This window comes from Crocuta crocuta, unplaced genomic scaffold, assembly GCF_008692635.1.
Source record: "Crocuta crocuta isolate KB4526 unplaced genomic scaffold, BGI_CrCroc_1.0 scaffold139, whole genome shotgun sequence".
Taxonomy (NCBI): Eukaryota; Metazoa; Chordata; class Mammalia; order Carnivora; family Hyaenidae; genus Crocuta; species Crocuta crocuta.
In genome coordinates this window covers 7,646,699-7,669,507 of record NW_027533258.1, presented here as the reverse complement: position 1 = coordinate 7,669,507, position 22,809 = coordinate 7,646,699, and the positions used below count along the sequence as shown (strand labels likewise).

At 52.6% G+C, this 22,809-nt stretch overlaps 1 protein-coding gene across 1 annotated transcript; it reads right to left on the bottom strand.

The window, feature by feature from the left end:
• Positions 1 to 163: 163 nt before the first annotated feature.
• Positions 164 to 21,620, bottom strand: LOC144217151 (myosin-3). The gene is made up of 39 exons (XM_077746692.1): positions 21,417 to 21,620; positions 20,207 to 20,350; positions 19,603 to 19,759; positions 19,207 to 19,234; positions 18,569 to 18,677; positions 17,388 to 17,480; positions 16,549 to 16,612; positions 16,376 to 16,474; positions 15,491 to 15,594; positions 15,266 to 15,404; positions 14,522 to 14,640; positions 14,290 to 14,439; positions 13,378 to 13,548; positions 12,969 to 13,275; positions 12,783 to 12,853; positions 12,113 to 12,200; positions 11,911 to 12,028; positions 11,388 to 11,511; positions 11,162 to 11,298; positions 10,819 to 11,074; positions 10,390 to 10,632; positions 10,126 to 10,302; positions 9,871 to 10,016; positions 9,700 to 9,790; positions 8,912 to 9,301; positions 8,683 to 8,809; positions 7,146 to 7,264; positions 6,770 to 6,966; positions 5,968 to 6,151; positions 5,153 to 5,318; positions 4,789 to 4,913; positions 3,169 to 3,477; positions 2,841 to 3,044; positions 2,632 to 2,757; positions 1,555 to 1,725; positions 1,363 to 1,467; positions 1,105 to 1,200; positions 860 to 997; positions 164 to 317 (listed from the first exon to the last, which is right to left on the bottom strand). The coding sequence occupies exons 1-39, from the start codon at positions 21,618 to 21,620 to the stop codon at positions 291 to 293; spliced, it is 5,823 nt and encodes a 1,940-aa protein (XP_077602818.1). The 3' UTR covers positions 164 to 290.
• Between the last annotated feature and the right edge of the window lie 1,189 nt (positions 21,621 to 22,809).

Below are 22,809 nucleotides of genomic sequence, written 5' to 3'. Positions count from 1 at the left end.
AATAAACAATAAATAAAAGCAATTTCCCTCTGTCCCCAAATACACACGTCAGAGGAGTTTGTCAAGCCATCTGCCTATGGAGATTTCAACACCGGGCACAGAAATCACCAAGCGATGAACCGTTTCCACACAGGAGAGAGAAAACAAATACAATGAAACAGCCTCAAGTTGAAAATGCAGCAAAGTTTAATGTGAGAGAAGAAGCAGTCCATGGGAATTAACTGTCATGGCCAGGAACCATGAAAATACACATTGTGCATATTTTCTGCCCTGTCCCAGAAGAGGGTCGCTCACTCTTCACTCTCATGGACCACCATCTGGAAGGAAAGGGGGCATTCCAGGTTACATCGGACGGCAGAGACATTTCCTCCTGACCCCTCTCCCTGCAAGCATCGGGGACGTGCTCGCGCTTGGGTGTTTCCAGGAAGACCCAGGATATTCAGGAGAACACACGATTGCATCCATGTCGGAAGTCACCCTACAGCCTGAGAAACTGGCCCCCGAGAACAAGCCCCATCCTCGGGGGCTTGGTGCCTGTGGTTAGTCACCTGCAGGCGCAGCGACTGAAGACCGGCCCAGCAGAGGGCGTCGGAAAGATCTCAGCGGGAAACCGCCCCTTCCTCCGCTGGATGGTGTTTTAGTGCAACTTGTGTTGCAGTGAGGCTCTTCTTAGCTAAATGCCTTTAGGCAGATCCCTTCCTTTGCTGTGCCTGAGGCTGACCAGTTCTAAAGTAGGGGGTCCTCCAAGGCTCTGTCCGGCTCAAAAGTGTCTGCGTTGCTGCATTCCCAGGGGGCCCCGGAGCCCCCACCCTCGCAGACACCCGCTCTTCTCCGTCTGGCGCCCGTGGGGACCACTCACCCTGCTGGAGGTGAAGTCGCGGGTCTTGGCGCGAAGCTTGTTGACTTGAGATTCTGCAATATCCGCACGTTCCTCTGCCTCCTCGAGCTCGTGCTGAGCTTTGCGGAATTTGGTGAGATGCGCGTTGGCCTGCTCGTCCTGAAACCAAAGAGCCCGGGCAGGAAAGGTGAGTGTGCGCCTGTCCTAAGCTCACTGTGAGGGACAGGCCAGCATCTGCTGGGAATCACAGCGTGGGCCTGACTTACGGCCTCCTCGGCCTGCCGCTTGTAGGATTTGACTTTCACTTGGAGCCTATCCACCAGATCCTGCAGCCGCAGCACGTTCTTCCTGTCCTCTTCACTCTGAAAGCGAGGACAGAGAGTGGCCAGAGGAGGGGCAGGGGTGCCCGAGGTCTGGCCAGGTTTTTCCGGGGCAGTGGGTTTCTTCCTGTACTCTGGAGCCGGGACCCAGGGCGGCGTCTGCGCTTTACAGGGAAAATGCCTGTTGGGCTTCCCTTCACTTACCTGGTAAGTTAACTCTTTGACCCGCCGCTCATATTTCCTCAGGCCCTTGACAGACTCCGTGTTCTTCTTCTGCTCCCCCTCGAGCTCAAACTCCAGCTCCCGGATCTGGGGGAACAGGTGGGAAGTCGGTGTGGGGCTGGAGAACAAGGGGCTGGGGCCAGGGGCTCAACCCGGGGTTCATCCCGCAGGCACCCGCGTCTCCAGCTTCTGGATCTGCTTCTTCCCGCCCTTCAGGGCCAGCTGCTCGGCCTCGTCCAGACGGTGCTGAAGGTCCTTCACCGTCTGCTCCAGGTTCTTCTTCATCCGCTCCAGGTGGGCGCTGGTGTCCTGCTCCTTCTTCAGCTCCTCGGCCATCATGGCCGCCTGTAATTGCATCACAGCATAAGCCCGCTAAGGTGCATACGAAGGTCAGGTGCCCTGGAGCTCAAAACCTGGGTACCCAAGGACCAGAGCCGCGCTAGAGATAGAGGACAACGGGCGAGGCAGTGCTTGAGCCCGCCCTTCCACAAAGGAGCAGAAGAGCTATTCCAGGTACAGAAAGTAACCCGACAAACACAACCTCCGTGGACTGGATGGAAAATGATCTCTTCCCTTTCTTGCACTGGCCTCCCTGGGCCTTTCCCCGCTTCCCCTGGGAATTCTTTGCTTCATTATCACCAGTGTATGTTTTCAAAGGAACCTGAGACCTGGAGAAGACCGAGGTGGTACCCAGCAGTGCAGGTTTGGGGATCGGGAGCTCAAGGGACGGCGGGGAGGGAACGGAGGCGCAGGTGAGCAGAAGAGCTGCAGTGGTCCCCACCAGGCAGCAGGTGGCGCTGTGGGAGCTGTGTCTGGCGGGGACACGCCTGCTCAAGGCAAGTGGGTGGGAGCGACGCCAGCTTCAGGCCAGGCCAGGTGACCTTTGGTGACATACTGACATCTAAGAGTCTCATTTTCATGTCTGCAGTAAGTCAGATGTTGAAGGAGATGTTGAAGCATCTCTCCCTGTGGGCCTTAGAGAGGGACACTAATCCTTCCTAGGCTTTTTTTTTTTTTTTCAATCCCCGTTATTTATCATACTGGCCTTTTAAATGTGTGGGAGGGGACGTGCTGAGTCGGATGAAGGGGAGGCGGATTGCAGCTTGGGAGCAGAATGCACCCACGTGTCCCCCCGGGGGGCGGGGGAGGAACTCTGCGTCTGGTGGGAACAGTCTCAGGCTCGGGAGGGGGAGGGGCTTCAATGAACCGCAGTTCTGGCCGCCTCACAGGGACAGGACGGGAGAGCCTTACGTCTGTGATGGCCTTCTTGGCCTTCTCTTCCGCATTCCTTGCGTCCCTGCTGGCATCTTCGACCTCGCTCTGGAGCTGCGTGAGGTCCGTCTCCAGCTTCTTCTTGGTGTGGATGAGGCTGGTGTTCTAGGTTGGACAGGAGGGGCGGGGTTACCCGGCGCGGGTCAGGCCCGGGCCTCTGCGCCTCTGCCCGCCCGCCAGTCCCTCACCTGGGTGTGCAGCAGCTGCACCCTCTCGTTGGCGTCCAGGAGCTCCTGCTCGGCCAGCTTCCGAGCCCGCTCCGTCTGCTCCAGGGACGCCCGCAGCTCCTCGACCTCAGCCTGCAGCAGGTTGGCCCTGCGCTCCACCATGGCCAGCTGCTCCTTCAGGTCCTCCTGGCCCCGGAGCGCGTCGTCCAGGTGCAGCTGCGTGTCCTGGCCGGGAGGTAAAGGAAAAGGCTGCTTGGCATCGAGGCGTTAGGGCCACGAGTCTAGGTAGGCAACGTCTCGGGGCGCCTGTGGACGGGAGAGGCTTTCCCGCCAACGAGCCGCCTCACACCTTGAGCTGTCCCTGGACGCTCCGGAGGTGCTTGAGGGTCTCGGCAGCCTGCCGGTTGGCGTGGCTCAGTTGGACCTCGATTTCGTTCAGGTCCCCCTCCATCTTCTTCTTGAGCCTGATGGCCTCGTTCCTGCTGCGCACTTCAGCGTCCAGGGCGCTCTGCATGGTCTCCACCGTCCTCTGGTAGTTTCTCTTCAGCTGCTCGATCTCTTCGTCTTTCTCGGCGATCTTCCTGTCGATTTCCGATTTCACCTGTGTCAGTTCAAGCTGGATGCGGAGGATCTTGGCCTCTTCGTGCTCAAGGGCGGCCTTGGAAGAAGAAAAACACAGAAATAGTGCCCCGCTACACCACCCTTTGCAGGGGCATTTCATTAGTGTAACTCAGCAGTATTCAAAACTGTCTTTTAAATAATTCCCTTTTTAAAGAAACTAAATGTCCATCAGTGGATAAATGGGTAAAGAAGATGTGGTCTATGTACACAATGGAATACTACTTGGCAATGAGAAAGAATGAAATCCTGCCATTTGCAGCAACGTGGATGGAAATGGAAGGTATTGTGCTGAGTGAAATAAGTCAGTCAGAGAAATACAGGTATCATATGTCTTCACTCATATGCGGATCTTGAGAAACTGAGTGGAAGACCATGGGGGAGAAGGGGGGAAATAGTTACAGAGAGGGAGGGAGGCAAACCATAAGAGACTCTTAAATACAGAGAACAAACTGAGGGTTGATGGGGGTGGGGGAGAGGGGAAGGGGGGTGATGGCATGGAGGAGGGCACTTGTGGGGATGAGCACTGGGTGTTGTAAATAAGCGATGAACCATGGGAATCTGCCCCCAAAGCCAAGAGCATACTTTACACACTCTATGTTAGCCAATTTGACAATAAGTTACATTAAAAAAAAATAAAAATAAAAAATTCCATTTTTCACTTCAGTGCAGAAACCACATACCTGTCTCACTGCTGTTTGTTTTTTACTATCCAATCAAACAGTAATAACATTTAAATCATCCTGTCCCTTAGGAGCATAAAGCACCTCATGGTTACTTTAAATTCATCCAAGATTCCCCCATGGTCCTCCGTTAAGTTCCTCCTAATCCTCCTATACGTGCAAACATATGGTATTTGTCCTTCTCTGCCTGACTTATTTCGCTCAGCATAACACCCTCAAGGTCCATCCATGGGGGAGAAGAAAGGGGGAAATAGTTGGGGAGAGGGAGGGAGGCAAACCATGAGAGACTCTTGAATGTTGAGAACAAACGGAGGACTGATGGGTATGGGGGGAGGGGAAGGGGGGTGATGGGCATGGAGGAGGGCACTTGTGGGGATGAGCACTGGGTGTTATATGGAAACCAACTTGACAATAAACTATTTGTAAAAAAATAAAAAAAATTCATCTAAGATTCTGCAAGATCTCACTTTCAGACCTATTGTGATGTAATGATTTTTCCCCAGTAAATCCAAGATAGTCCACAGGGGTTATGTCATGCTGGTGGAGAGGGAAGGAGCCAGCATCAGGATTGTGGCTTGACAGAGACAGGAAGGGAGCCACGGGGTGAGGCTGGTGGGCGCCCGGGTCGGGGCTGTGTCCCCGCCACTGCCTGCCCCGCGTCTGCTCACCTCCGCTTCCTCAAGGGCCAGCTGGATGTCTGCCTTTTCCAGCTCGATCTGCTTCCTGGATTTCTCCAGTTCATGGATGGTCTTCCCATTTTCAGCGATTTGTTCCGTGAGGTCTGCTATCTCCTCTGCAAAGAAATCAGTTTGGGTTGCACGTGAGTACCTGGGCACAGGCTTGCGGGGGCCCTGCAACCAGCCCGTCGTGGTTCTAAGGTGGCTGATTCCCGGAGATAAGCCACCATATTCACAGTCACCCCCGCCAGCGACGAACGCTTGCTGGACATGCGCTGAAGGATTTGCGTCCCCAAGCCACGCCCGCCCCGGCGACAGCGCGAAGGGAGCCAACAGGCTGTCCTGAGCGGCTTACGTTCCAAATTCTTGTTCTCTCGTTTCACGGTCTCAAGTTGATCCAAGGCTTCCTCGTAGGCGTTCTTCAGTTTGAAGAGCTCGGTGCTCAAAGACCGGGACTCCTTCAGAGAAGCCTCCAGCTCGGTCTGGCTCTCCTCGCACTTGGTTTTCCACTCGGCTAGCACCTAGAACACAGGCGGGGAAGCGTCCCCTTCCTCATCTCTTCTCCAGGCCCCCAACTAAACAGAAGCGTGCAGGTGGCCCAGCTGGGAACTGGGGCTTCATTCGGCGTCTCTTGCCTTTGCTTCTCGTTCCTGATTACCCGACTAGTGGGGATTTCTTCCCACAAATATACTCAAGATCAGTAACATATCAGCAACGGTTGCCATCTCTAAAAGCACATGGATCCTTTGAGAAGGAATTCTCTGCCCTTTTCTTAATATGAGAATGGCCTTGAACTTCTAAAGATTTCCTTAAAACTTTGGTTCAAGTCAACCTTAATGTCATACTAAAAGAGAGGCTTCCAGAGAGCCTCCCGAAGGGACCCGAGTCAAATTCTGTCGTGTCAACTCCCCTCCCCCCCAACACACACACCAGCAGTGTGGGGAACAGAGTCTAGAACAGAACGACACTGTAGCAACTGGTTTGTCTACCCTCAGAATGCCTGGGAGGGACCTCCACCCCCAGCCCGTGCCCATTTCATTTTCCACAGGAGGAAACGCCAGCGTGTGGGGGGGGGGAGGGGGCAAGTCAGGACTGGGACCCAGTGTCCTCCTTCCAGGAGGAGGGAGTCTCCGCGTCAAGCGTGCGGCTTGCGTGGTGCTGACCCCACACCTTGTCAAAGTTTCTCTGCTTCTTGTCCAGAGCGGCGGCCATAGAGTTGGCCCTTTCCACATCCACCATCAGATCCTCGACTTCTCCTTGCAGCCTCTGCTTGGTCTTCTCCAAGGAGGCACATTTCGCATTCACGGCCTCAACCTGTTCCTCGGAGTCTTGAAGGCGCTGAGCAAGTTTTTTCCTTAAAGAATATGAAAGAGAAGCAGATGCTATTTAAAGCTCAATCCTCTTGAACATCACTATTCATCACGTTGGAAGCACTCATCTGTGTGACTCCAACAGCCACCTGCTTCCATGAGCCCAGGAGAATTTCCTGTCTGCTAAAGCGGAGCGATCAATAACCTGCCTTATCTCCAACAAAGATCAAGGTTGTTTGTCTTAATGTGCTGCCACCAGATCCCTCCAATGGCACGTGCTGGGCCACATTAAAAGAGGTGAGGGAAGGGGCGCCTGGGGGGGGCTCAATAGGTTAAGCATCCATCTTTGGCTCACATCATGATCTCACGGTCTTGGAGTTCAAGCCCCACATTGGGCTCTGTGCTGACAGCTCGGAGCCTGGAGCCTCCTTCAGATTCTGTGTCTCCCTCTCTCTCTGCCCCTCCCCTGCTCATGCTCATGCTCATGCTCTGTCTCTCTCTCTCTCTCTCAAAAATAAATAAGCATTAAAAAAAAAAAAGAGGTGAGGGAACACCTAGTAATGTAACAAAGCCATTCCCAAGCACACAGTTATGAAGTCAGTGACCTCTATCGGAATCATTGGAAAGTTCTCATTCCCCTAAAGGCAAACGGAGTGGCGTACTTGGCCTCCTCCAGCTCCTCTGTGCGCTGGATGGCGTCCGTCTCGTATTTGGTCCTCCACTGGGCCACCTCGCTATTGGCCTTGGACAGCGCCCTCTGCAGCTCGGCCTTGCCTTCCTGCTCCTCCTCGTACTGTTCCCGCAGCAGGTCACAGTCGTGGCGGGAGGACTGCAGCGCGTGGGCCAGCGCGTTCTTGGCCTGCGAGAGTCAGGAACGGGGCGAGCCCCCAGTGGATTAGCAGTTTGGTGTCTTGCGCCATGACCCCATCCAAGTGCATCCCTGCCACCATCGCCTCCTGAGTCAAGTTGCCGTGTTTCCCCGCAGGTGGTGATGGTTACAGACGGGGGGATCGAGGACACACTCCCTCAACTTCCTACCTTACTTTCTTCCTCTAACTGCCTCTTGAGCTCTTCTATTTGCTGGGTAAATGCCTGCTTGCTCCTGGAAAGCTGGGACACTATGCTTTCCTTTTCTTCCAATTGACGACTCAGCTCACCTGTGTCCAGAAGGAAATGTTTTCATTTTATTCTTTTTTTTTTTTTCATTCATTCATTCGTCAAGTTCCTACTGTGTGTAAGGCACTGTGCTAAGATCTGGGGAGAGAGTAAGTGATCAGGTGTGGTCCTTTCTCGGGGGAGAAGAGAGGCGTCCATGGAAAGGAAACCAAAGACACAATCCCCGCGTCGGGCTCTGTGCTGACAGCTCGGAGCCTGGAGCTGCTTCAGATTCTGTGTCTCCCTCTCCCTCTGCCCCTCCCCTACTTGCTCTCTTTCTCTCTCTCAAAAAACAAACATTAAACAAAATAAAAAAAAAAAAAAACATTGCCACCTAAAAACACCCATCAGAACCTCCAGTGGCTTTTGTTTCCAGCTGTTTGTTGGATGGCCATGAAAGAGAAATAGTGCCTCCTTAGGACTTTGCAGCTAGTAATTTGAGGTTAGACTCTTGGGAAAATGTTGTCTACAGCCATACCACCCTGAATGCACCCGATCTTGTCTGATCTTGGAAGCTAAGCAGGGTCCGGCCTGGTTAGTACTTGGATGGGAGACTCTTGGGTAAATGTGGTAGGTTCAGGTTTATACACTTCTGCAGACGTAAGAGGGGAGAGGTGGGGGGAGAGGCCTTACCACTCCAGAGGTGAATTCCCAAGAAATTCCCAAGATTATTATACAAAGTGGCAACTAAGCCTCTTTTCTTCACTGTCTTGGTCGTGGCTGCTAGCAAAGGATTGACTGATTCACTGGGACGATGGGCTGGAGGAGCAGGGCTTAGGGTGGGGGTGGGGGGCACACTTCCGAGGTGAAAGACCCAGATAATGTTTCCCTGTATTTCCACTACTACCCAGCAGGAGCCTATACAAACTGGCTGTGTTTCTTGCTCTATTGTCTGAAACACATGACTGCACACCACATGTCTGAATTCATACACAGCAAGAAGTGGAAGAGCCATCGGGCTTCGTTTCTAGTCCTATGTCTGCCATTTAGAACCAGTGATGCTCTGGATCCCTTCTCACTCAGGTCTGCTTCTCTTCACCCCTGTTCTTACTGAACTCTCAATGGTCCCCCTGTTCATGATATTTTGAATGACTCCTTTTTTTTTAAAAATATTTTTTTCAATTTATTTCTAGGAGAGAGAGAGAGACAGTGTGAGCAGGGGAGGGTCAGAGAGAGAGGGAGTCACAGACTGAAACAGGCTCCAGGCTCCGAGCTGGCAGTCAGCACAGAGCCCGACGCGGGGCTCGAACCCACGAACCATGAGATCATGACCTAAGCGAAATGGGTTATTCTGATTGCTTCTCTCGGAAAATACACTTTCCTAGAGATTCTCCCCCACACAGTGCTGCCCTTTCCTGCTGACCAGTTGTCCCCCACCGTAGGCGACCACCAGGTGTGGCCCTCCCATCCCATCGCTCACCAGCCTCCGTCTGCAGACGGGACTTCTGTGTGGCCAGCTCGCTCATGCTCCTTTGAATTTCCTCGTTCTTGCCCCTGGCTTCGCTTAACTGATCCTCCAGAGTTCGGCATATTTTCTCCAGATTGGCCTAAAGGATTGAGAGAGGGGAGAGAATCAAGTCTCTCTTCAAGCCGGAAAGACCCAGAGGTGTCTCTCTGAGAAAGCACTGGGCCCCATCCTGCCCGAGCACCTTCGACTTAGACACGCTCTCCACATTGCTGGCCAGGTCATCGATCTCCATCTTCAGCTCGCTCTTCTCCTTCTCCAGCTTCTGCTTGACCCTCTGCAGGTTGTCTATCTGCTCCCCGAGCTCGGCCATGCTGTCCGCGTGCTTCTTCCTCAGGGTGGCCGCCGTGGCTTCGTGCTGCAGGGTGGCCTCCTCCAGGTCCCTGCGCATCTTCTGGAACTCGGCCTCCCGCTTCTTGTTCAGCTCGATCTGGGTGGAGGTGACACCTCCCGCCTCCTCCAGCCTCTCACTCAGCTCCTCCAGTTCCCGGGCGTAGTCGCTGCGCTGTTTCTCTGTCTTTGCGCGGGTCGCCCGCTCTGCCTCTATCTCTTCTTCCAGTTCCTCAATCCGAGCCTGTGGAGGGCAGCCAGTCCCTAGAGTGACTCACCCTGCATGTCAAGCACGGGCCAGCTTCCATTCTGATTAGATAAACCAAAGTTTAGGCTTCCCCTAGAGGAACAGCACTGTTGCTCATTTCCTTTAATACAACAACAAGATCATTACCCCTGCAGTGACCAACCCAGGATATTGTCCCTTCAACCGCATGTTGACCCCAAACACTTTCGTTATGTATCTTATTTTAAACTATGGAAGAACTGCTCATTGCTGCTGGGTCAGCCTAGCAGAAAGGAAACCAATGAGGTGGGCAATCCCATGGTCCTGCCCGCCTGCTCTCCATGGCTTACGGCTGGCAGTGTCCAGCCCACGGTGGGCCACCTTCATGTGAAAGAAAAGTCCTGGATGCCTCCTACCTGTAGCTCTTTGATCTTCTTCTGAAACTGGAGGCCCAGAGTCTGCTCATCTTCCACTTTGCTCTGCAGCTGACTGTATTCGAAATCCTTCCTGTGGAGGGAAATGTGGAATGTGTGAAGACATGATAGCCAGAGACTTGGAAGACTGAAAGCAGTGGTTTCAGGACCTACTTCTTGAGCCTCTCATCCAGCTGCTGCTTATCGCTCTCCAGATCCAATATGGACTCTTGGGCAAGCTTCAAGTCTCCCTCCAGCTTCCTTTTGTTCCTTTCCAGATCCACACGGAGCTTCTTTTCTTGTTCTAGGGAGCTTTCCAGCTGAAAAGGATACCAGATCCTTTTGAGAACAAATGCTCTGCACCAGAGGGTTTGGGGGGTTCCTCCAAGCCTGAAGTTCTAGGACTCCCAATTAGCACTATTTCCTTACATCATCGACTTGCTGTTCCAGTTTGCTCTTGATTTTGCTCAGAGAGTTGACTTTGTCTTCTTCAGCTTGGAGGTCATCCAGGGTCTGCTGGTGAGCCTCTTGGAGGGCCTTCTTCTCCCTGGTCAGCTTTGCAATGGTTTCATCCAACCCAGCAAGTTCTTCCGTAAGGTTTTTAACCTAGGAGGTGGCCACAAGCAATTAGAAGAAGAAATAAAGTCGGGTTCGCAAGGACTACATGAAGCTGGAAAGACCCACAGAGAGTACCTTGTTCTCTGTGGCATGCTTCTCCTTTTCAACCTTGGCCAGGGTCAGCTCAAGGTCGTCAATGTCTTTCTTGAGCTCTGAACACTCATCTTCCAGTTTCCTCTTCTTGGCCGTCAGCTCGGCGTTGATCTCCTCCTCATCCTCAGCTCTCTCCGTCACCTCCTTGATCTTGGCCTCCAGCTGGAATTTGGCTTTGATCAGCTGGTCACACCTTTCCTCTGCATCCAACAAGTTCTCACTTTCCTTAAAAAGAAAAAAAAAAAAGAACCATGAGTTCCTTTGATGAGATAAGGTTTGTGACATCTCCAGTACCTTGGTATATATGAAGTCCATTATGAAGCATCCCAACTAAAAAGCAAAAATCCCACCCCAAGTCCAGTTTTTTTAAATGATCAAATCTACAAGAAAAGTTAAATTCTAGACACATACAGCTTGCACTTGGACTTGCAGGTCATTCTTCTCTTGTACCAGAGTGACCAATTTTTCCTCCAGTTCCTTCCTTTTCGCCTCCGACTTGGCGAGCTCGTCTTTGGTTTTCTGAAATTCCTCCTTCATGGTGGCCATCTCCTTCTCGGTCTCCGCGCTCTTGAGGAGAGGCTTGATCTTGAAGAAGAGTTTCATCCAGGGCCAGTGCTTGACGTTCATGAAGGCGCGGATGTTGTACTGGATGCAGAAGATGGACTCCCTGAAAAGAAAATATTGATTATTTCCAGGAGAGACCCCCTTCCACTTTCCCCAAAGGGCTCACATTTGAACAGAGACCCTCCTCGACCTTCTCTGCACCATCTTCTGGAATTCCACACGCATGAGGAACCCTCTGCACACCGCTTGTGTCCGGGTGATCAGTTTGGCCAGGCGGTCATCCCGCATTTCTTCCAGGGTTCCCAGCAAGCCAGCCTTGAAGAACACCTTCCGGGGGAGAAGAGCATTATGAGTCTGTGGGCTGGAGAAGTCTAAAAGGGACTACGGGCCAGCACCTGTCAGAGCTGAGGCATTACCTTGGTATGTCCAAATTTGTACTGAGTGTGGTCAATATCGATGGATGCCAGCAGCTTCTCACAAGCCTTCTTGCTGTCGATGAATTGTCCCTCAGGGATTGCACTGGCATTCAGCACTCGGTATCTGCCATTGTAGACACAGAGACAATCATAGACCATCAGCCAAGAAGTAAACCTTGGAGACCAACTGGTTCAGGCCTCCCTTCTAATAGGCAAGAAGGCCAAGGTCCAGAGAGGGAGAGAAATCTGCCCATAGTCACACTGCTGGGTGGTGGCCTGAAATCTAAGCCTCCTGACTTTCAAGGCAGGTTTTGTTCTGCCATACTGGATACAAACAAGCTCTTGAGGAAACATGGAAGAAAGAAGTGTATACAAACTTGGCCAGGAGTTGGGCCAATTATTTTACATGAAACTCCACACCCGCTCTGTTGAAATGGGCCTTTTCATACCAGTATTTCTCCCTCTCGAATCCCAGCATCTACACACCTCAGCAAGAAGAGTATACAACATTTTTATCACACACCTCTGTTTAAAATCCCCATAGAGAATCCTATTTGGGAATCCCTTCCTACAGATGCGGATGCCCTCCAGGACACCGTTACAGCGCAGCTGGTGCAGGACAAGGCTGTGTTCCATAGCCCCTGAGAAGAGAGGCGAGAGACATCAGCTTCACGCAGGATTTCCTAGAAACTAGGCACCGTCTAGAGAGCCAGCAAGCGTCTTACCTGGAGTTTTGGTTTCGTTGGGAATTATACAGCGCACAAAGTGAGGATGAGTCGTTCTTAAATTTGACATCAGCTTGTTGAGGTTTTCCTAAAAGAAAAAGTTTACATTTGACAGGCTGAGATATGTCTTAATGAAAAATGAGGTATCTATTTTAAACTTACCATGAATTCTAAAGGGCGAAATCATTTAACTCTTTCTTTGAATATCCCAATGGCTAGAGGTAGAGGCAAATAACTGATCAATAGTCTTTTGCTTCACTGTGAGCCAGAGACTAAGCATGTACAAAATGCTCTCTGGAATCAATTCCAGAAATGCATCTGGCTCCACAGGGAGCTTGAGATTCTATTGCCTGTGTCCTTCAGGCCACTTGGAAAGTTTGTGCTGAGGTCTCACCCCCCAGGCCAGCTAGCCCATCTCCTTACAGTACGAGGTGATAATGAAACTCTGGACCCACATTTGTTACACCTCGTTTGCATATTATATATATTTATATAATTATTATATTAGTATATATATTTACGTTTTGTCAAACTGCCACTCAGCCTTGCCGAGTAGCCGTAATCCGGTTAAGACCACATTCCTATTCTTGAATAAACCGGGGTCCTCTCCATTGCTCATGTTGCAGTCGCTTAAACCAGCTGCAAGCAAACAAACTTCTATTTTTCTTACCCTGAAAAGAGCAGACACAGTTTGGAAAGAAGAACCCTTCTTCTTGGCAACTTTCTTCTTTCCGCTGTCAGCTGAAAGACATAAAAGATGGCGCACACTTTTATCAGATCTACAGGGATCTTTCAGGCCTGTGAACCGAAGGGCAGGAGACAGCACGGATACAAGGCGCTCTGTGGAGTCTGTTACCGTCTGCCGTAGCAAAGGTGGCATAGAGGTGCGCCAGGAGCCTGTTGGAGGACTTCTGGTACAGGCCGACCACGGTCTCGTTCAGCGGGTCCTTGTTCTTCTCTAGCCAGCCTGAGACACTGTAGTCCACGGTGCCCGCATAGTGGATCAGCGAGAAGTGCGCCTCCGCCCTGCCCTTGACCACCTTGGGCTTCTGGAAGTTGCTGGACTTGCCCAAGTGCTGGTCGTACAGCTTGTTCTTGAAGGAGGTGTCCGTGGCCTTGGGGAACATGCACTCCTCCTCCAGGATGGAGAAGATGCCCATGGGCTGGATTAAAGCAGAACAAAATGCACGTTAGGTACATGGGAGCTGCAGCAGTGAGCCGCAGAGTAGACGAGAAGAGGTTACTGAGCGGACAGATCAGGACACCTTCTCGATGAGCTCAATGCAGGCAGCCAGGTCCATCCCGAAGTCGATGAACGTCCACTCGATGCCCTCTTTCTTGTACTCCTCCTGCTCCAGCACGAACATGTGGTGGTTGAAGAACTGCTGCAGCTTCTCGTTGGTGAAGTTGATGCACAGCTGCTCCAGGCTGTTGTACTAAATACCGAAATACAGCATTCACATGCAGAGTTAGACTTTGAAAACCGAAGACCCATCAGCCTCCCTCTTCACTGCCTCAGGCTCTGCCAACTCATTCATCCCTTCAACATGGACACGTTCTTCAAAGTCTAGCCCAGATCACGTCTCTTCCACCATGGAGACTTCTCTGAACTTCCAGCTAGAAGGTGTTTCTCTGTCTCCCGAGTCTCCATGGTCGGATCTCTCCTGTGCACCAAGCACGGTCTGCTTATTCTGTAGTTACTCTTCGGTGTACAGTGCATACCTTGTCTTTCTCTACAAACTACAAGCTCATCTTTCATTAGCCAGCATGTCCTGTGTCTCTTGGAGACACAAAACAGATGCTCTCACGAATGGCGATACGAGAACCTAGAACCATGAGGATATTTATGTAAAAATCCCATGACTGGCTTATCAACTTCTCTATATGGCTGGCTCTTCCTATGCCAGTAATTGCATTTGAGCTCTTTCTTTTACTCATTTTATGATGTCCTTTATAAAATTCCATGCGTCACACATCTCCTCCTCTCTTGAAAGTATACAGCCCCCCACCCCACCCCACCCCACAGGATACTTCTCTTCTACCTGATCCACCCTACAGTTTTGTGCAGGGATTGATGCTCTGACAGGCTGCTCCCCTTAACCTGTTCCCTCTAGCACTGTGATGACCCATCCTTCTGCACACAGCCACGTGAAGACGTGAACATCGGGGACACAAACCTCAAAGATCTCAAAGCCCGCAATGTCCAAGACACCAATGAAGTGTTGTCTCGGCAGCTTTGTGTCCAGTTGCTGGTTGATGCGAGTGACCATCCACAAGAACAGCTTTTCATACACTGATTTGGAAAGGGCGTTCACAGCATGATGGACCTGTTGGAGGAAAGGTCACTGCAGTCACAGGTGGTGGCCGTCGGGTGCCCGTGTCTCTCCCAGCCTCTAAGCAGCCACTTACCTGGTCCACGGTTTGACCTTTGGTAACGTACTCATTCCCAACTTTCACTCTGGGGAAGCACAAAGCCTTCAGGAGGTCTGAAGAGTTCAGGCCCATTAGATAGGCTGTTTTGTCGGCCACTGTCAGGAAAAGAAAGACAGACGGACACCCCTCATGCTTGGCAAAGTAGAAGAACCACTCTGAAAATCATCCAGATGTTTCAAAGCTCAGCGAAGTTTGTTTTGTTTCATGCTCCATATCTTTAATTTTTTTAAACATTTATTTATTTTTGAGAGAGCACGGGGAAGGGGCAGAGAGAGACACACACACACAGAATCTGAAGCAGGCTCCAGGCCCTGAGCTGTCAGCACAGAGCCCAATGCGGGGCTCGAACCCATGTACTATGAGATCAAGATGTGAGCGGAAGTCGGACGCTCAACCGACTGAGCCACCCAGGCGCCCCACGTTCCATGTCTTTAAACTGCTTGTATGTGGCCAATGGAAGTTAAGTGAGTCAGAGGATACGATAGGTTTTACGAAAAGGCAGGACTGGGTTCCGGAGAGCCCTGGTCATGTCTCCTTGCCTCGGAAACGAGCCCATTCCAGTGATTCAGCAAATGGAGGGGTGGTAACACTAGGCATCAGAGCCCCAGAGAGGTTCACCTCTCCAGGTGGAGGGATTAATTGCTTTCAAATGAGGCACCAAATGATCTCGGTGACGCCCCGCCCAGCTCGGGCATAGGTCCTGTTTTGGTGATTTTGTACCTTCGGTGCCGTCTGGCTCCGCCTGCTCTTCCCGCTGCTTCTGCTTGAACTTCATGTTCCCATAATGCATCACGGCGCCTGTCAGCTTGTAGAGTCCAGACTTCTCTTCTGGGGTGAAGCCCAGGATGTCGATGGCGCTCTGGCATTCAAAGAACAGCATGTTAGTCCGCGGACACTCATGATGGAGGAGGGACACCCTGCACGTCTTGCCTCCATCCTACTTACGTCCGTAGCCAGCAGCTCCTCGGCGTCGTCAATGCTGGCCACCAGGATTTCACCCTGGCTGATGAACGGGTAGTCGTAAGGGTTGGTTGTAATAAGGAGCAGCTCTGCAATGACAGGTTCCACATCAAGAGGTGCCCCAGGTGCAAAGAGAACATCCACCCGGTGGATTTGGGCCCCTAGACCCTGGGCTGAGACTCTCACTGCTGGAGCCCAGACTGAGTTTAGAGTTAGCAATGTCTTCAACAGCTTCCCACGACTCAGGCTGTGGCTGAACATTGAAAGCCCAGGCAGCACTCTGCAGCCTGCCAGGCAACGTAGTTCAGGAGCCCCAGCCAGAGCATTGAAGGTCTCTTGCCTTGCACATGAAAGATGCATATCGGCGTAGGTTGGGAAAATTTAATACAGAAAACTGGCTTAGTGGGGGTCAGGAGAGGAGCCCCCAGGGAGGGGAAGCACAGGCGGTTTTCCAAAACCCATTGGAAGACTTCAGCCTGTTTCCTGACCTGGGACCAAGCACAACCAATGAGCAAAGACCCTGTTCACCTAAGCCTCTGTTGGGTGCCGGACAAGGACCAGGTGAATACCCTGTCGCCTGGTGCCTGTGTTTGGGGAGAAGTTGGATTCTACGTCAGCACCACTAGGGGGCGCGAAAGGACTATTAAATGCCTAGTTGAGAAGGCGTTTTGGAACCAGCGCCAAATTCAGTCAGGGTTTAGTCTTGTTCTGTCCACTGTTTTCTGTTTTTGTTTTCCCCCCAAATTGACACATCACTGTCAAAATAGCCGCATCCATTCCTAAAACAAACTTCTTCTGTTGGCTGCCTAGGTCCCCTACGTACAGTGCAGCTTGTCTGGTCCAGTGACGTCAGAGCCCCAGGGGCCTCACCTATGAGCTCAGGCTTCTTATTTGAGAGAATCTGGTAGAAGATGTGATAGCTCCTCTCAGCCTTCAGCTGGAAGGTCACTCTTGATTTTTCCAGCAGATCTACGAACACAGACATGGCACTGTTTTCCAAACTGGCCCCTCCACCCCGATCCACCTGTCTGTAATCTACTTACAAGTTTCAATATCTGCAGAGGCCAGCTTCCCGGTGGTTCCAAAATGGATTCGGATGAACTTGCCCTGTGGGGGAGGGGGCGGGGAACAGACACCAGGGTCTAAGTGGTTCCAAGTGTTCCTGCTAGTCTCTTGGGCAGTGTGAACACGACCTTTCCGCCCCTACTTAAAGTTAGGTATGTTTCCTTCTCCCTTCTCTGTCTAGTTTGAGGGCCCTCCTTTCTTTCATGCCCTTTGCTCCACATTTCCTCCAAACGGCCCCCACCCCATCTAGTCATAAAGTAACAGAGTGATTTTTTTTCCAAGATGCAAATCAAACCGTATCACTTCCCTGCTTACAGAATCCCTCAGTAGCTTCCTGAATGAGCTAGCTTATTCCTAGCTTCCTAGCTTCCTCAGGAGCTTCTTGTGGGCTCCACGTGACCCGACCTCTGTCTTCCTCTTCCCCTACCACTTGGGACCCACCTCCTGCCCACCTTGCTGCCACCATGGGGTCTCTCTCAGGTCCCCTGACTACACAAGGCCTTCCCCAGCCCCAGAGAGTATGCTCGCGTTTCCCTTTGTCCTTTCTCATCCAGAAGATCTTGAGGTTCTTGGGCCAGACCCCCCCCAGATGCCTTTTCTGCCATTTCTGTCTAAAGGAGATCCTGCCCCCAGTCACTCCACCACACGCCCCATTTGTCTAGCATCATTATCCGAAACGGTCTGGTTGCTGTGTTTCATTCCATCATTGCCTGTCTCCCCAGGTCCCCTCCACAGCCTGTTGCCCCTGCGAGGGCAGGAAGCTTGCCTCTCCTGGGGGCCCCAGAGAAAACCCCAGCTTAGCCGAACTCAGACTCACAAAGCGAGACGAGTTATCGTTCCTCACGGTCTTGGCATTCCCGAAAGCCTCCAGCAACGGGTTGGCGCTGATGATTTGGTCTTCCAGCGTCCCCTGAGGCAAGGAATCAGGGGGAGGGGGACGCTGCAGAGGGCAGGGGATACCGCTCCCCAGCTCTGTCACTCCCACCCCCCCCCCCCCCCCCCCCTTGCTGTCCAGGGCAGAGCCCGTCCCTTCCTCCCTGACTTTTCCAGTTCAGGCACCAACCAAATCCTCAACATGGCCCACCTCACACCCTCTCACTGTTTTGTAATACAGTAAAGCCTTGGATTGAGAGTAATTTGGTCTGCGAGTATTCTGCAAGATAAGCAAACACTTTGAATAAATTTTAACTTGATAAATGAGCGATGTCTTGCAATACGAGTGGTACGTGACGCCCCATGTTACATGATCACAACTGAGCCAATGGTTCTTGAAATTCGCTTTGATATACGAGTGCTTTGGATTACAAGCATGTTTCCCCAGCGAACTATGCTCGCAAACCAAGGTTTTGCTGTACTTGGGTACACGTGGGTGTCTTGATGTAAAATTCCCATAATGCTTCATTCAGTCCCTTGGTTCTGCAGTTAGTTGCATCATCTGCATCCATTTTGTGCTGTTGTCATCTGTTTGTTTGGAAAAGCACATGTGGCTACAGTTTTCCTAAATTGGTGTATATGATTCTGCCATAAAAAGAAAAAGCTCTCCTGGCACCTGGGTGGCTCAGTCGGTTAAGCATCTGACTTCAGCTCAGGTCATGATCTCACGGTGTGTGAGTTTAAGCGCTGCGTTGGGCTCTGTGCTGACAGCATGGAGCCTGGAGCCTGCTTCGGATTCTGTGTCTCCCTCTCTCTCTGCCCTCTCCCTCTCTGTCTCTGTCTCTCTCTCTCAAAAATAAATAACATTTTAAAAAATCAAAAAAGAAAATGACCTCCCGCAGTTAAGCCTTGCAGCCCTGTTTTGTAGGAAATCACAGGATCTGGTTGGGTAAGATCGACCCCACACTGGGTTGTCTGCAGTCACGGGCTCTCTGAGGACTTCAAGTCCAAGCCCGCCCTCCATGCCTTGAAGAGAGGGGAGTGTGGCCTCCCCACGCCCTTCGCTGCGAAGCTGAGGCCAAGGTCACAAGCAGGAGTATGGCAAACCCCTCCCCTTCCCTATACCTTCATCTTGGAGTCCTTCTTCTTGGCCAAGTCTCCAGTGGCTGCAATTGTTGCAAAGTACTGGATGACCCTTTTGGTGTTCACAGTCTTCCCTGCCCCGGATTCTCCGCTGTTTGTTGTGACCCCAAGAGAGAAAGAGAAACATGTCCTATTAGTATAAACTGCCTCTCCAAGATGCCACACAGAGGCCTGGACGTACGCTGGACTCGTAGAGGCCTGGACTCGAGGAAGCAGAGGCCCCAGGGAAGGCTAGTCCCCATTGAGCTGCCCCAGCAGAGGGGGATTCCGGTTTTCTGGGGCCTTGCACACACCCTCTTGTGCATCCCCATCTCCGTCTTTTTTATCACAGACTCTCCTTTAGGTACTTTCTGTTTTTAATTTTTTAAAAAGTTTCTTTACTTATTTTGCGAGAGAGAGTGCAGGGAAGGGACAGACAGAGAGGGAGAGAGAGGATCCCAAGCAGGCTCTGCACTGTCAGGGTAGAGCTCAATGTGGGGCTTGAACCCACGAACCATGAGATCATGACCTGAGCCAAAATCAAGAGTCAGACTCTTAACAGTCTGAGCCGTCCAGGAGCCCCACCCCAGGGATCTTTGCGTCCTGCATTGGAGGCCAAGAGCCACGGCCGTGACACTTACGTGATCAGAATGGACTGGTTTTCACGGTCTGCGGGAGGAGAAAATAAAAAAGAGTTGATGGCAGCGGAAGGAGCTTCCCCAGCGTGTCCAGGTTCGCTAGGCTGGTCCTCTGGCCTGTAGCATTTTGTGGGGTCCCAGGTGTGGCTCGAAGAGCCTCCTCTTTGACAGTAAGCCTCGGAGGCCAAGGCTCTGCTTCAAACCAGCCAGTGGCTTCTCATCCAACTGGGTTGGACCATGTGAAATTGCCGATCTTCATTTTTGCTCCGCAAACATGTCATTTTCATAGGGTTTACTCATTGCTTGCATTCAACCCAAACTCCCTAGCAGGGCGGCTGCAAGGCCCTAAAGGATCTGGCCCCTTTCAGCCTAAGCCCCTTTACCCTNCCACAGACGCACCCGTCAGCATGAACTGATAGGCGTTGTCAGAGATGGAGAAGATGTGGGGTGGGGCTTCCTGGCGCTTCTTGCCTCGGTAGCCCTCCACCACCTCGGGGTTGTAAACCGGCAGCCACTTGTAGGGGTTCACGGTGACACAGAAGAGGCCTGAGTAGGTCTGTGGAGTGTAAAAACAACGTGTGTGTGTGTGTGTGTGTGTGTGTGTGTGTGTGTATAAAAGCCTTTGCTTTTTATTTATATCTCACTTTCTTTATGCTAAACTTGTATACGCTAAACTTGTAGAGACTGATTTCTCTTTATAGATGGGGCAGATGACTGACAGTCAGAGGGGAGCTGCTGGCCCTCCGGCAAGGGGCCCCGCCCAGACCCGGAGCTCAGCCTGGCCTTCCTGCCCCTGGCTTCCCTCCCTCCCCGCTTCCGGCTTCTCTTCCTAATCCCCTCTTCCTCCAGCACCTGCTGTCTTCCCTCATCCTTTCCTCCCGTATCCCCTCTTTTTTTGGACAGCTTACTCAAACACTAGTCTTTCTGACGCTGTTACCCACACAAGTGTCTCCACCCGCCCCCCCCCAACACCATCAGAGGCCCCAGGAAGCGGGTCGCTCACGTAGATCATCCAGGAGGTGTACCGGTCTTTGAGGTTGTACAGCACTGCTGGCTCGTTCAGGTGCGTCAGCATGGCCATGTCCTCGATCCGGTCGAACTTGGGGGGGTTCATGGCATACACGTCCTCGGGCTTGACCACCAGGGTCTGCGTGGGAAGACGTACAAGGACTACGTGGGGTCCCCTGTGCGTTTTGGCCCCTGCAGGTATCTGTCTGGATCCCACAAAGAGCCTGGCTCCCAAGGGGCAAGCCCTGGGGAAGAGGCCCCTCTGACAGCGGGAGAAGACGGGGCAGCGACAGCATGTGGTTGCTTCTGTCACTCAGGGATTGTGCCTTTTGGTCTCTGCAGTGGCCCCATCTCTGGGCAAGGCGGGCGGGCGGGGAACCTACCTTCTCCTGCCTCCAAGCTGGGATCTACTGAAACCATCCCGTGCACCTGCCCCCCTTGTGACGGGTGCAGACCGTCTCAGTTATGTCTGGCTCTCACGTTCCCTGCCGCCTTGCAGACCTGCTCTCAGCTCCGCCGTCTGACACATCCCAAGAGCCACCTTCCCGGAGCCCCGGTGTGTGGTGGCATCGAAGGACGATTCTCAGTGCCCGTTTTCCTCTCCCCAGCCCAGTGACACTATTTCCTCTTCTCTTTCAGATTTTCTCGTTCTCCTTTTAATTTTCTTTTAAACTTTTCTCGGAACATTTCCAATTCTTCTGGTCTCGATTCCAGAAAGGAGTGAAGTCCAGAATTTCTCCCAGCGCCCCCACAATGTTCTGGGCCAGAAGGTAGTAGGCCACATAGAGGGAGGCTGCTATTTCACATGGAGCCTGGGGTCCACCAAGACCCCCTGCCCGCTTTCCGTTCTTCATACTTCCCATACTTCCTCAGATGGCTACAGCTAGAAGGAGGTCGGGAAACCCAGGCTTACAAAGGAGAGAGTTTTACTAAAGGAGGCCTTCTGGCTCTTGGACTCCCAACCCCACGCCCTTGCGAGGCCCTTAGAGGGATGTGAACACTAGCAAGGGCTCCTGAACACGAATTGCTTTAATCTGCCACAGCCTAGTTCTTCTCCTGCCCAGCAACCCCGGGCCAGCGTCACTAGGCTTTCTCCGGGGACGCCAGGGAAATCATGGGGGCACTGCCAGGGGTACAGACCCTGGGACCCCGGGGAGGGGGGGCAGAGGGCCCAGCGGCCTGCAGGGGGCACGCGCGAGGCTTACCCGGTTGTCTTCGGTTTCCACCGTGACCTTCCCATCCTGAGTGCTCTTAATCCTCCCCTTCGCGTATTCCTCCTTCGAGTCGACCACAAAGCAGTAGGTTTTGGCATCAAAGGGCTGGTTCTGAGCCTCGATCCTCTCCTTTTCCGACTTCCGGAGGAAAGGAGCGGCGATGCCGAACACTTCCATCTCAGTGTCGCTACTCATGGTGCCACTGGAAGGCGGACCGGCGGGTGAGCCCGGGAGGGGACCCCAGTGAGTTCCAGGCCCACGTCCCGCCCCTCTCCCTGGGGCTCCACCCACGGACCCGGGGCTCTGAAAATCAAATGCGCCCATATTTGCCCCTGGGTTCTCTGCACAAGGTGCACGGAGCACAGGAAATCCAAGCTCCCGACTCATTGAGGCTTGGTTGGGAAAGGGCCCCAGGGGTGAGTTCAGCTCTCCAGACCTCACTTTCGTCTTCTGCAAAGCCCTGGTGGTGCTGCTGAGGGAAGCTTTACAAATAAACACCATAAAAAATAAACTGCATTCTTCAAAGGGAGCGTGCTAAGTGGCAGACAGCTAAGGAATTTGGGGGCCATTTGGACTCACGGTGGCCACCTCCTCACACAAAGGAAGCCAGCCTTTGCTCCCGTCGATTGCTAAGACCAGAAGTGGCATCAGATGCCAGCATCCGTCTGGAAGGTTCCTCTCTAGCTTAAGTTGTGCTTGTCTGAGCTCTCTTGGCTCTGAGCCCTCAAGGCCACCGGGCGGCAGGAGGAACTGGTAACCTTGAATTACCTGGAGCCTTCCAACCGCAAGGGGCCCGGATCTTTCTTACCTGCAGAGTTACACCCACAGGAAGGCAGCAGGAAACCGTGGCCGTGGAAAATCTGATGACCTGCAATAAATACGCAAAAGGAAAAGTCAGGGCACGTGGGAGCATCCGGTTTGGCTTTGAAACGGCTCTTGATGGGACAACTAACTAAGACTTCAAGACACATAACTTAAGAAGGGCCTTGCCCCAGAGGCAGCTGGAGGAGCAGGTGAGACGTGACCCACAAGTAAGCCATCAGGCGGTAAAAACCCCAGCTGCCCCCAAATCGGGCCCCTGCCAGCAGCACAAGGTCAACATCCCTGTTGGGGAGCATGTGGTCCTATAGGGGCAGGCCTCCTCGACTTCGATGAGCAGAGAGAAGTCCCTGACACTGGGTCATTGCCACATAGCCAGCATGGCCTTGAGGGCACAGGGCACTGGACAGACACACAGCCCAGGTGGGCAAGGCGAGGGCAGGGAAGGTGCCGAGTCCCGCTGGCCGTCTGCATGGATCAGAGGCCAGGGGAGTACAGCCACCCGCGGCGGACAGGCCACCATCCATGGCGGGTGCCGCGGGTTCCTGCCCAAGAGAGCGCTCAA

What these genes read in the sequence shown, in the direction of transcription:
- LOC144217151 (XM_077746692.1), bottom strand. Translation starts at nt 21,620, where the DNA reads ATGAGTAGCGACACTGAGATGGAAGTGTTCGGCATCGCCGCTCCTTTC. An exon ending in AGAAGGACTCCAAGATGAAG is followed by an intron (nt 17,481 to 18,568) that starts GTATAGGGAAGG and finishes TCCTTGCCTCAG; the next exon opens with GGGACGCTGGAAGACCAAAT. An exon ending in AGAGAACAAGAATTTGGAAC is followed by an intron (nt 4,914 to 5,152) that starts GTAAGCCGCTCA and finishes ATTTCTTTGCAG; the next exon opens with AGGAGATAGCAGACCTCACG.